The sequence below is a fragment of the Trichomycterus rosablanca genome, chromosome 15, assembly GCF_030014385.1.
Source record: "Trichomycterus rosablanca isolate fTriRos1 chromosome 15, fTriRos1.hap1, whole genome shotgun sequence".
In the NCBI taxonomy this organism is placed as follows: Eukaryota; Metazoa; Chordata; class Actinopteri; order Siluriformes; family Trichomycteridae; genus Trichomycterus; species Trichomycterus rosablanca.
The window spans coordinates 12,284,717-12,297,571 of NC_086002.1; the positions used below are offsets into that span (position 1 = coordinate 12,284,717).

Genomic DNA, 12,855 nt, shown 5'->3' on the forward strand with positions numbered 1-12,855 from the left:
GGTACGGGATTAGTATTCAGAAGGTTGCCGGTTCAAGCCTCACCTCTGCCAGGTTGCAGCTGTTGGACCCTTGAGCAAGGCCCTTAACCCTCAATTGCTTAGATTGTATACTGTCACAACTGTTAGTCGCTTTGGATGAAAGCGTCCGCTAAATGCCGAAAAAATTTAAATTATATATTCTTTAAATTTTTACAGTGTAAGGATGCTTTTTGTTTACTTTGTTTGGATAATTACTTTATAAGGACCTTTTAGAAAAATGTTGACCCTTGTTGTGGTTTCATGCTAGATGTGTGTATGTTAAGGTGGACTAGCAGACAGTAAGAATAATGGTGGGTGTAATCCTGCTAGGCAGCAGGATTAGGGCAGATGCTAATCCATCCTATGAGAGTTTCTCTGGTCGACTGACAGCTGTGGACCTCTTGACATCAGATTTACCTCAGATTACGCTGAAACAAGGCCAACTGGATCCAATAAGCGCACGATGTTCCATATATCTCTCTCCTCTAGTGCTTCCACCCTGTCCTAATGCAGGATGCATTTCTTTTACTGTTCGAGTTAGTGACAGCAATTAAATGTGAGTGGTGCGTCGGCATTTAGATATTTACCGCTTGTTGCTTGCAGCTTTCAATGGTTGGAATTCTACTGAGCTGTATACTATGCTTTTAACCCTGAAAGAGGGTATCTTTCTCTAACAGGTGCCACCATGTAAGTATTAAAAATGAAACAACAACAATGCTAGCTATAGATTTAACAAACATTTGACTTATTTGATTCTTAAATAAATCTCTGCTGCAGCATTTATGTTCTTGTTTCGAAGCAGATGTGTTCTGCCTGGTGTGTTATTTCTTTTGGATTTTTGTTGGCAGTAGATTTCAGTGCCAGCTTTTTTTAATCTGTCTGTGTTTGTTTAGCATTAGGCACACAGATGACTGTTATGACACTTGCTTCTCTGGAAATGGCTGTTGTAGCTGCATAGCAACTGGCTGGATGTAGGTTAACATCCAGTGGACTGTACTTATGAAACATTAGGACTATATCATAGTAATATCACAATATATTAACAGAATTTTGGTTATGCATTATCAGGTAGCAGTGATTTTGTATCATAACCAGTGCATTGTAGTGCCGGTCCCAAGCCCAGATAAAATAGGGAGGGTTGTGTCAGGAAGGGCATCCGGCGTAAAAATTGTGCCAAATCGATGCGCGGACCATGATCCGCTGAAGAGCCGACCCCGCAGCCGAACGGGACAAAGGCCGAGGAAAAGAGGAAAAGAAAGTGATTTTGTATCATACTTGGCATATTTTCACCAACAACTTCTATCATTCCTGATTTTTTAAATGGGAAAATCTGCAATATATATTGAAATCTTTGATCTCGTATAAAATGTAGGATAAACTGAGTGTGAGTGTTTTTCTCTAGTTTGTCATGGCAAGTTTGATCAGCATCTCGGTGGTTTATAGTAGGGATGAAGCAAATGTTTGCAGTAAGTGTAGTTACACACATGCTAAACTCTTAACTTGTGTATATTAGAATATGTTTAGATACACACTTTTAGCTTCTCTCATATTTAGACAGCACAACAGTGGATCTGGTCTGAATACCAGACCAGGCACAGTTTTTATGGGAGTATGCCCTTCCCCCTTCTCCTATTCTTGTCCACTCTTGAGACCAGCACTGAGAGTGCATTGACAAGTGCATCTCCCAGTGGTTAGACTGCTTCAGCTTTTGGATTTTCTTAACTACAGACTAATTTGTATGATCTTATTTAATACGTTTTTTAGTATTTTTTAAAAATATTTTTGTTTCTGCAATTTCTTCCCTTTTCTCTCGACTTTTAGCGTATCCAATGACCCAATTGTATTATGCTCCATTTCTACTGAAGCCGATCCCTGCCCTGATTGAGGAGAGCGACACGTGTGCATTAGCCGACTGCAAGAGCCGAATTCATATGCGGATTCACACCCTGATCAACGCATTATCCCTCGACTCTGTGCAGGCGCCATCAATCAGCCAGCAGAGGTTGTAATTGCCTCAGTTATGAGAAGTTCCCTGTATGGCTCCCACCCTGTATGATCAACAGCCAATCGTTGTTCATGTAGGCGTCCAGCCTGCCGGACAGCAGTGCTGAATTTCGAACCGATTTAATAACTTTTAATTACAGGCTGCAAAATGTGCAACAGTGGGTACATAACAATGCATGGCACATGTGCCTCATTGCAGACCCATACCGAGTTATTTGAAAACTATTGGACATGTTGACAAGGAACAAGTAAATGTACTGGACAACAATAATCATGTACTGTAATAGAAATCGAACTACTGAGAGCATATTTTTTTTTAATTTAATTTAATTTTATTTTTTTGCATTTTTCTCCACCTTTTCTCCCCCTTTAGCGCGTCCAATTGTCCAATTTGCATCGTGCTTCCTCTCTGCCTATGCCGAACCCCAGGAGATCGAAGCTAACCCACATCCCCTCCGACGTATGAGCAGCAAGCCGTATGCATCGTGCCACCTACACATTGACGAGTGTTGTGCCACCTAGCGTTGCATGTGGAGAGACACACCCTAAGAGCACTCCCTCCTCATCTCTGTGTAGGTGCCTCTAATCAGCCAGCAGAGGTCGTAATTGCACCATTCTGACAGAAAGAGACCCACATCCGGCTTTTTGTCCTGCCCCCCAACTGAACAACAGGCCAATCGTTGTTCATATTGCCACTCAGCCTCAAACCGGTAAGGCAGAGCTGGATTCAATACCATGTATTCGAGATCCAGCTCTGGTTGCAGCGTGTGCTTTTTACCACTGCACCACCTGAGCGACACATTTATTGCTTTTTAATACAACTAAAGAAACTTCAGAAGTCTTGGGATTAATAGGTTGGGCATTTACGCTTCGCCACATAAGTGTAAAATATGCGGCCGCTGTTTGGTCTTCACTGTTAGATAATAGGTCTAATACTCATCTAGTGAGCGCGTTAATTTCACTGTAGAAATAATGAGTCTTAAAAAAAAGGAGACAGTGGGACTAAGACAGCAGGATGAAAAATAATGTGGCAGCCAAGGTATTTTAAGAAGCATCAGACATCCATCTTTGAAATGATCTACCAGAGAGCTCTATTAAATCTGAATAAAAGAAAGGGGAAAAGAGATAAGAAAGAGAAAGATCAGGTTGATAGCTCTGGTAATAACTGCATGTGATGGTCACTAGAGTGTAAAAAGGAAAGCATGTGTGTGAATCTGGGTAAATAATTCAAGCAACATTACCGTGTGTGTGCTTTATGATTGTGTAGTGTACAGTGAATGCACAAGTTTGGGCATTCCTGGCCAAGCCACATAATTTGTTGATTTGTTTTAAGAAAAGAGAAGTCTTCAAACTGAATTCACTCAGTAGGTTTTAATTGGCTCATTAGGGCTTATTAGACAGGCCAGAATTTATCAGCAGGAATAGCCAGGTGATGATAATAAATTTGTAATAAATTCTTAAAATGTTTAAACCCTGAGGTATCACTAAACAACCACCGGCAGCTTTAAGCAGCTAACTGATCACACACACGTTTTTATCTGTCTAAAAAACCTTAAAAAATTATCAGCACATCCTAAAAGCAATTGTGACGCAGTCAGGCTGACACAATCAGGCTAGTTTCTACAATAGAGCTATGATCCAAACTATTCCTTTACATGTCAGAATGACTCTCACAGTCCACTTTCCTGAACAGTATTGAACATATGTGGGTAAATGAACTAGAAGCACCCTGAAGGTCTCTGGCACCAAGATGTTAGCAGCAGATCCTTTAACTCCTGTAAGTTGTGAGGTGGAGCCTCCATGGATCTGACTTGTTTGTCCAGCACATCCCACACATGCTCGATTGGATTGAGATCTGGGGAATTTGGAGGCCAAGTCAACACCTCAAACTCAGTGTTGTGCTCCTCAAACCATTCCTGAAGCATTTTTGCTTTGTGGCAGGGTGCATTATTTACACATACATTTACATTTTTCGGCGTTTAGCAGACGCTCTTATCCAGAGCGACTTACAGAAGTCACGTTTCACGTTCATTATTCTGCCGAAAGAGGCCACAGCCATCAGGGAATACTGTTTCCATGAAAGGGTGTACATGGTCTGCAGCAGTGCTTGGGTAGATGGTAAGTTACATCCACATAGATGGCAGGACCCAAGGTTTCCCTGCGGAACATTGCCCAAAGCATCACACTGCCTCTGCCGGCTTGCCTTCTTCCCATAGTGCATCCTGGTGCTATGTGTTCCCCCGGTAAGCATCACGTGACACATTTGGCCATCCACGTGATGTAAAAGAAAACGTGATTCATCAGACCAGGCCACCTTCTTCCATTGCTCCGTGGTCCAGTTCCGATGCTCACGTGTCCATTGTTGGCGCTTTCGGCGGTGGACAGGGGTCAGCATGGGCACCCTGACTGGTCTGCGGCTGTGCAGCCCCATATGCAACAAACTGTGATGCACTGTGTATTCTGCATCAACACATCAACTTTGGGGATAAAATGTTCACTTGCTGCCTAATATGTCCTACCCACTAACACGTGCCGTGATTGATATAATACAGTATAATAATATATATTGACATTTTTGATCTAATAAAGTGGTGTGTTTAACACTGTGGGTTTATAGTTCTGTTGGCACTTTGGTAGCAAAACCTCAGCAAATATTGTAATGCTGTCTTGTGTATTATAAAATGCTTATAAACTTATCCTACTAACATACGCAAGACAAACACATAAAACACAAATGCTATTCGCTGACATTGTGGCATTCCAGACTGTCAGGACATAATTCAGAAGTAAAAGCTGCATTTTGCAGTGTTACTGCAGACAGACAGACAGACAGACACAATTAGGCTAGTTTCTACAAGAGGACTATGATCCAAACCATAGACCACTGAAGTTGTGCGTCATTCTGTAGTCCTCGTTATGCCCATATTTGGAGACCCGGGTCTAAGTCAGATTTCCTGTGGGAAAAATGAACGTGGTTTTCAAAAAATCGACTCTAACGCATCCTGTGCTAAATAAACATGTCCAGAACCCTATACGTTTTGTCCTATGTGCATTTTTCTCTTGTACATCACTGGATCCTCTGAATTACGAGGTTGTTAAAGGGTCGTAATACTAATAATGCTACACGAAAGCTAATGCATTAATTAGACGTCACTGAACTACACCAATCGAATTGACGGAAAGAGCGGCCCGCTTTTGGTGAGTACAACCAAAGGCGTAACACCCGACCATCCTTGCTTTCTACTTTAATGTAGCTAGCTACTAAAAATATATACTAAAACTTGTGAATATCACTCCACTGTTACACTGATGAATCACGCTGCTTCGTGCGGTTATTTAAGAGGCTTATAAAAGAAAAAAAAAGAAAAAATTAAGAGGCTTCCAGTTTAGTGACGTCAATTCAGTGCGCAGTAGCATTAGCTTACATGTCGCAATATTCATATTTTGACTCTTTAACGACTTAATAATTCAGAGGATCCAGTGATAATAGACAGAAGAATCTCCATAAAACAAAACGTAACAGCTTTGGAAAATTTTTTATGACTACAGGATGCGAGAGAGGCAATTTGCGAAATCTCCATTTATATTTCCCATTCAAAATTTCTCTTAGACCCGGGTTACCAAATATGGGCATAACAACATGGCGTGGCCTACAAAATGACGACACGACTTCAGTGGTCTATTCCTTTACCATTCCTGTCAGAATGACTCTCACAGTCCCTTGAACATATGTGGGTAAATCTTTAATTTAATTCATAAATATTTCTAAACTAGAAGCACTGTGTAGGGAACAAGGGGTGTAATTTTCTAAAACAAGGATAGAAAGAATCCCAGCTGGCTAAAAAAGTGTTTGCAGGCTGTGATATATGTCAAAAGTGGTGCAACTAGTTACTGACTCATTAGGTTTTGCAGATTTTGCACGTCACAATGACTATTTTAATGCTTATCAAATATTAGACAACTTTTATATTACAGAATTAAGTTACTTTTGAAAAACATTCTGTCTGTTCTTTATTATATCAAAGTCACAAAGGCATTTAAAGAAACCGTTAGATTCACCCATGCTACCTGCATCTTTTTAGCTTCACCTATTCCGTCTCTTTCGATAGGTGATGTGGGTATGCAACCTGTGCAGAAAGCAGCAGGAGATTCTCACCAAGTCTGGAGAATGGTTCTCATCAGGACCAAGAGGCAGGCCACTGAGCGCTGGTGCTCCCGTGGCCGTCCCTGAGACTGACAAAGACGGAAAGTTGCGCTCCAGGTCACAGGCACCATCGGGAGCGATCCTCGCAAACGCTAACGACACCCAGCCACCCACTGACAGAGCCAAGGGAGCGGACACCATGCCAGCCTCACGCGCCCGGAGCGAACCACCACGAGAGAAGTATGTCTGTGTGCCAAACACTCTGCGGTCGCTGTAAATGAATAAATGTGTTATTTCCGTGATCAGCTTAAGTATATTAGATCAGACATGACAGTGTGGTATTCAGTATGTCTAGTATTTTTCTGACCTTTGGCACTAACAGTTGCCTGGTGACAGAGAATGTAAAAAGGAGCTGAGTTAAAGTCGGTTCCAGGATTTTCTACAGTGCTGGAAATCTTGCAAAGTCAGGGAAATTTCAATGTTATAAATGTAATTATAAATAAATTGAACTCAATCTAATACGATTAAATACTATTTATTTCATAAACTACTTGCATTTGATGCATAGTGACAAATGATCAATCAACAGAGAACAAATACTATTTGTATCATTTTTTTTCTATTTATTAATGCATTTTCTCCCTTTTTTCTCCCGATTTAGCGTAATCAATTCTGCTGCTGTGGATCCCTGATTGCGTTAGAAGAGAGTATTTTTGCTCCTCACGTGCCCTCCGACGCATGCGCAGTCCTAGCGGACCCCTTCTTTACGCCCGTGCTTCTGCACAGACGTTTCTATCTACTAACCAGGGTTCTTACACAGGCCACCCACTTAGTCCGGTCATTTCCCCTACCCAGCAGACACGGTGGCCAATTTGTGTCTGGTGCAGGCACTGCCAGTTGTGCTTGCTAGATGGCGCCCAGTCGACTGGAAGCAGAGCCGAGACTCGAACCGATGTGTTCAGAATCTTAGCGCTGGTGTGCTAGCGGAATATCACGCTGCACCACCTGGGCACCTGGGTATAATATTTATTATAAGGACATCTTGCTTTGTAGCTACAAGATACACTGACATAACTTTAAGATCATTTTAAGAACATTTCTCAAGGTACATTTTGGGGGATAAATTTAGGAATTTTACCATCTATCTTCCATAACACTATTAAAAGATTTAGATAATTCCTACAAATTTCTCTTCATAAAGGACAGAGTGGAAAACTGCAACAATAAACGTCTGTCGATTTCAATTCCTCAGACACACTGCGTTAAACACTGACATGCATCTGTATTGAATATAATCATGTAGGCTCAGGATTGCTCTCAAGAGACTCTACTTCGAGAAACGAAAAAAACATACATCAACAGCATCCAGAAATGCCAACGACCTCCCTGAGCATTATGCTAATCTGAAAAGTGCAAAGTCCATTTCAATTACAATTGTAAGCCTGGTCTACCTGCAGTCCAAACCTGTCTTCCTTTAAAAATAATATTGCTGATCCTGGATTGCAAGCAGCTGAAGTGTTATAACAAGCTAAGATGGGTAAAATAGCCACGTACACAACTCCGGGATGATTACAGAACATTGTTACAAGAAACAGTGATGTAACACAGTGGTAAACATACCCCAGTCCCAATTTTTTTTAATTTGTTGCAGCCATCTAAAATTTGGATTGACTCTTTATAAATACAGAAAAATTAAGCTGATAAGTTGAATTAGTTTAATTACAGGTATTTGCAAATCTGTTTTATTTACAAACCTGTTTTCCTACAGTCCCAAGCTTTTATAATTTGGTTTGTGACTCAGATCATAAAAAAAGGTTAGAAAAACGTTGTAACTCAACGTCCCCTAAACTCAAACTCTTTGAAACTCAACGCCCTTTGTCGTGAAATTTGTACCCTTAAACTCAACGTGTTCACCTTTTTTAAAATTTGATTTATTTAATTTCAGATTCAAACTGCTTTGTTCAGCGCTTCGCTTGAGCAGTGCAGTAAGACGTCATCAAAGTGCGAATATAAGACGAATCTGCATTTGTGTAAAATAACTGTCAAATCCACTCTGAAAGCGCCACATCTATCTATGTTAGCTGGATTTTCTTTATGTTTCACTTTTAAACTTGTGTTACAGCTCAGGATGCTGAGAAATTGTAAGAATCACTTTTTTTCCCGAGAGTCTAAAGCACTTATTGTTAAAAAAAAAAGAAAAGCTTAACGTGACTTAATGTATTAAAATTATGACACATATGAAACACTAAATTCTCTTAATTAATACTGCTCATAAGTTCTCTCCACTAATAAAATTCCTCACTCCTTTTAGTACGTCACGTTAAGCTTTGCGCAACAGTTTTCAATTGCATTTCACTGTTTTTATTTTATATTTGTGTTATTTTTAGTGTGTAAGTGTCAAAACAACCCCATTATTTTACATTAGCCTAAAATATATGCAGTTCCACTGGACCATGGAATGCATTAACAGGTTTCCCATACATCCTAATGAGAAAAAATACCTCGAAACTCAACGCCTTTTAAACTCAACGCCACTCCCAGAACCAATTGACGTTGAGTTTCAAGGTACCACTGTATATGATTTTAAACAACTAACAACTGTGTCTTGTAAATGTACATACCATAAATTTTTTTAAAGACCTATTTCAGAATGTGGTCTACCTTTATAATCCTATAAAAAAGAAACAGTGGCTTTGCTGCCCTCACGTGATTAAAATAAAACGGTTTTAGCAGATGAATTTTTCTCATATATTCTTTCTCAGGTTTATGAACGAATACTTTATGAAAACAAAACATTTGTATTGGTTGACACCCTAGCTGCCAGGGATTTTTATAAATATGTTATTCTTAGTTATTTGCTGCTCTCTCATTTTCTGCTATCAACCTCTGATCATTCTCCCTGTCCAACAGGAAAAGGCCTCTGTCCCTACATGAACAGAATGGTAAGGTTGTTGGCAGAGGTGAAAAGAGAGTGGGCCCGGGCAGGCAGCCTTTACAGGCGTCAGAAGAACGTATTCCAGGTGAAAGGAGGGACAGCAGGCGTCTGCAGAAAGGCCATACGCAAGAATACGAGCACCCTAACGGTGAACCTGTCCATCCTGACCAGAGAAGGAGAAAGGAAGATGAGGAGCGAGAGCGCCAGCGGCGGGAGGAGGAGTACCAGGCTCGTTACTGTAGTGACCCCAACCTTGCTAGATACCCTGTCAAACCTCAGAAAGAGGAACAAGAGATGCGCATGCATGCCAAAGTGTCCAAAATGCGCCAAGAACGGCACCACAGCGACATGGCCATCAACGAGGTAGGACTAGCTCAAGGTGGCGGAGAGACCCTGGGCAACCGAGTGAGCAGGAGGGGAGCGACCACCGAGATTCGCAAGGCACTCTTGGAAAACCACCGGTCGTGCTCTGTGGACAGGACCGTGGGGGGTGGTACCGGTGGGAGGCCTGGACCTCTCCAAAAACAGGGTCATAGTGGCTCTCATGTGAGCCCCGGGGGTCCCTTAGACCTGAGAGACGGACAAGGCTCCACTGGCTACTTGGCGCCTGGCTCGGCAGCTTTACTTCACAAGACCAAACGAGAGAAGGCTGCTGAAAGCTTTCGGAAGGATTCCTCTCTCAGTTCAGACCAGTCAGAGTGTCTCCGACCCCCTCCGCCCCGGGCATACCGGTCTAAGCGAGTCCTTAACAAGAGGCAGATGTCGATCAGCAGCTCAGAGGAAGAAGGAGGGTCTACACCTGAGTACACCAGCTGTGAAGATGTGGAAATTGAAAGTGTCAGTGAGAAAGGTAGGGTGCCTTTTTCGATTGACTTGACCGTAGAGCATGCCGGCCCAACTGACTGACTGACACCCATTATTTAAGTGCTTGTGTAGAGGTCAGTTGAGATGCATTTTTTATCAACCATGTTATCCTGGTCAGGAACACAGTGGCCTTAGTTCCATCAAAAAATGCAAAGCAGGAAAACCCTGGATAAGGCGCTAATGGCTTCGGCCAACACCCAGACATAATCAGTCATGTCTGTGTAGATGCCCAGCCAGTCGCTAACATCACTGAGGTTTAAAGCCGCATTGCAGCAGTGGTGGGCTAGCATAATAGAGTGCTGCGCCACCAGAGTGCTGCAAGTATACAAATTAAACATAGTCCAGCTAATTTTTCTAACTAAGTATTTTTTCACCTGTATTCTGACCATGTTTGTTCTCTGATTGTGGGACTGGTAAGCAGAAGGTTCCTGGTCCTTCCTTGAGCAAGGCCCTTAACTCTCAATTGCTTAGTCTTTTTACTGTAAGTATATATAGAGCTCGAGTGGTGCAGCGGTCTATTACATTAGCCCACCGCTACTGAGTTCCGGTTTCGATATTCAGCTATACTGTAAGTCGGCTGGGCATCTACAAAGACATGATTGGCTATGTCTGGAGGAGAAGAATGACCTTGCATCCAATGGCCTGCCTTGTGTCAAGTGCTTCTGGGTAAACTGGACCTTCTGCGAGAAAGAAAGCATTCATTCATTCATTCATTTTCTTAACCGCTTATCCAATTAGGGTCACGGGGGGGTGCTGGAGCCTATCCCAGCTTTTCAATAGGCGACGCCAGTCCATCGCAGGGCAGGCAGACACACATACACACACACACACCCATTCACTTATAGGGCAATTCAGTGTCTCCAATTAACCAGACTGCATGTTTTTGGGCTGTGGGAGGAAACCTGAGCTCCCGGAGGAAACCCACGCAGACACGGGGAGAACATGCACACTCCGCACAGAAAGGACCCGGACCGCCCCGCCTGGGGATCGAACCCAGGACCTTCTTGCTGTGAGGCGACAGTGCTACCCACCAGGCTTGTAAACCATTCAAACACAAACTCCTAAATCCAATGGAATAATTGTTGCTAATTGTTGATCTTAGTTAGCCTTTAGGCCAATATGCTTGAGCTACACCTGGATTTCTTCCCTTGGTGCAGAGTGATAGATAAATGGTGATGAAATTGCAAAAGGTCTGTACCTAATTTCACTTGCTCTGAGGGCTTTGTTTTGTATCACTTTCACTTATTGTCACCTATGGTCAAAGGTAATCTCACAAGATCTGCCATTAAGTGTTTTAAACTCAAAGGTCAGACCTACCTTCCAAAAGGGTATCCTTCTTCATTCTTTAGATCCTAGGCAACCAGTGCCTGAGGAAGGAAAGCAACCCCAAATCTTCTTTACTAAACCTTCTTCAACAAAGCTTAGTTTTTTCCCCTTACCTAAAAGCTCTAATTTTGATTAATCTGTTTGCAGCAAATTCTCACAGAAGGACTGTAGACTGTCAGGATGCATTTTGGCAGCGATTGTGTCTTGCTTGTAGAAGAGAGCTTTACATTTTAAAAATATGCAAGGTGATCAATATTTAGCCACATCTATTGAAAGTGTTAATTGACTTTGTTAATTAAAAATTTTACTGGTTTTGAAACCATGGTAAATCTGTTTTATAGTTTATATTAATTCGCGGGAACATGTTTAGAGGGACAGCGCAGGTAGGATGTTTTGGAGACAAAATTAGGAATGTGTGATTATGATAGTTTGGGCATTTGCAGAGGAGGAATCAAATCAAAGTTTGTCACATACACAACACAACTGGCAGTGAAATGCTTTTGTGACTGCTCGACCACATTAGTAATTACAGAATTGCACAAAAAATATTACTAGTACTAGACTAAATGGTTGTCTACTGAACCTCCTCAAATACATGAGTGGATCGACATTGTTTACGAAGTTTTTATTTTGGAAAAGCTAACCTATTACTTAAGAATTCAGAAGGATACATTTTATCAGATTTGGTCTAAATGGCTAGATTATATAGGACCCCAGCGACCAGACATTTCAAGATTCAAGATTCAAGAGTTTTATTGTCATGCGCACAGAAAAAACAGCAGTTACACTGTACAATAAAATTCTTACTTTGTTCGTCCTCCAAACGTCAAAGTATTATACATAAAAACAAAAATTAAACTAACACACAATAAAAAATAAAAAAACTTAGTAAACAAACTTTTTAAATATAAACCTGAGTACAATGAGTAAAAATAGAAATAAAAGTAAACTAAGGTAGTAAAAAAGGCACATAGCAGCAATTGTTTAAGGTGCAGAGAAATTGTGCAATGTTTAAGAATTTAGCAGCATTTTAAGTTATTTTAAGTAACTTTTAAGTTGTTTAAGTTGTTTTAAGGTGCAAATATGCATAGCAGCAGTCATTGGATATACAGTTGTGCATTGTATTATGAAGTTTAATGTTCATGAAGTAGGTTGTGTGTGTGTTAGTCCATGTTTGTTCACAAGCCTGACCGCCTGTGGGTAGAAACTGTTGGTCAGTCTTGTTGTTCTGGCCTTAATGCCTCTACAGCGTTTGCCTGATGGCAGAAGAGTGAAGAGGTAGTTTTGGGGGTGTGTGCTGTCCTTAATTATGTTGTGGGCTCTCCTGACCACCCTGGTCTGATAAATGTCCTGTAGTGCAGGGAAGGACGTTCCAGAAATTCTTTGTGCAGTTTTTATTACAAGCTGGAGTGCCTTCCTGTCCTCTGCAGTGCAGTTTCCGTACCAGACTGTGATGGAGCTGGTAAGGACACTTTCGACTGTGCATCTGTAAAAGTTGCTGAGAATTTTGGTTGACATGCCAAATTTTTCAATTTAGACTTTAATGACCTCCCCATCCTCTTCT

General features: G+C 41.4%; 1 protein-coding gene across 6 annotated transcripts in view; it reads left to right on the forward strand.

Moving 5' to 3' along the window:
• The window catches only part of rims1b (regulating synaptic membrane exocytosis 1b), a 105,069-nt gene that overhangs the window by 43,492 nt on the left and 48,722 nt on the right, over positions 1–12,855 (forward strand). For all 6 annotated transcript variants that reach the window (XM_063010514.1, XM_063010517.1, XM_063010516.1 and 3 more), the window contains 2 exons: positions 6,132–6,406; positions 9,077–9,951. In XM_063010514.1, the coding sequence (XP_062866584.1) occupies positions 6,132–6,406; positions 9,077–9,951 (1,150 nt within the window). The remainder of the gene's footprint in view (positions 1–6,131; positions 6,407–9,076; positions 9,952–12,855) is intronic.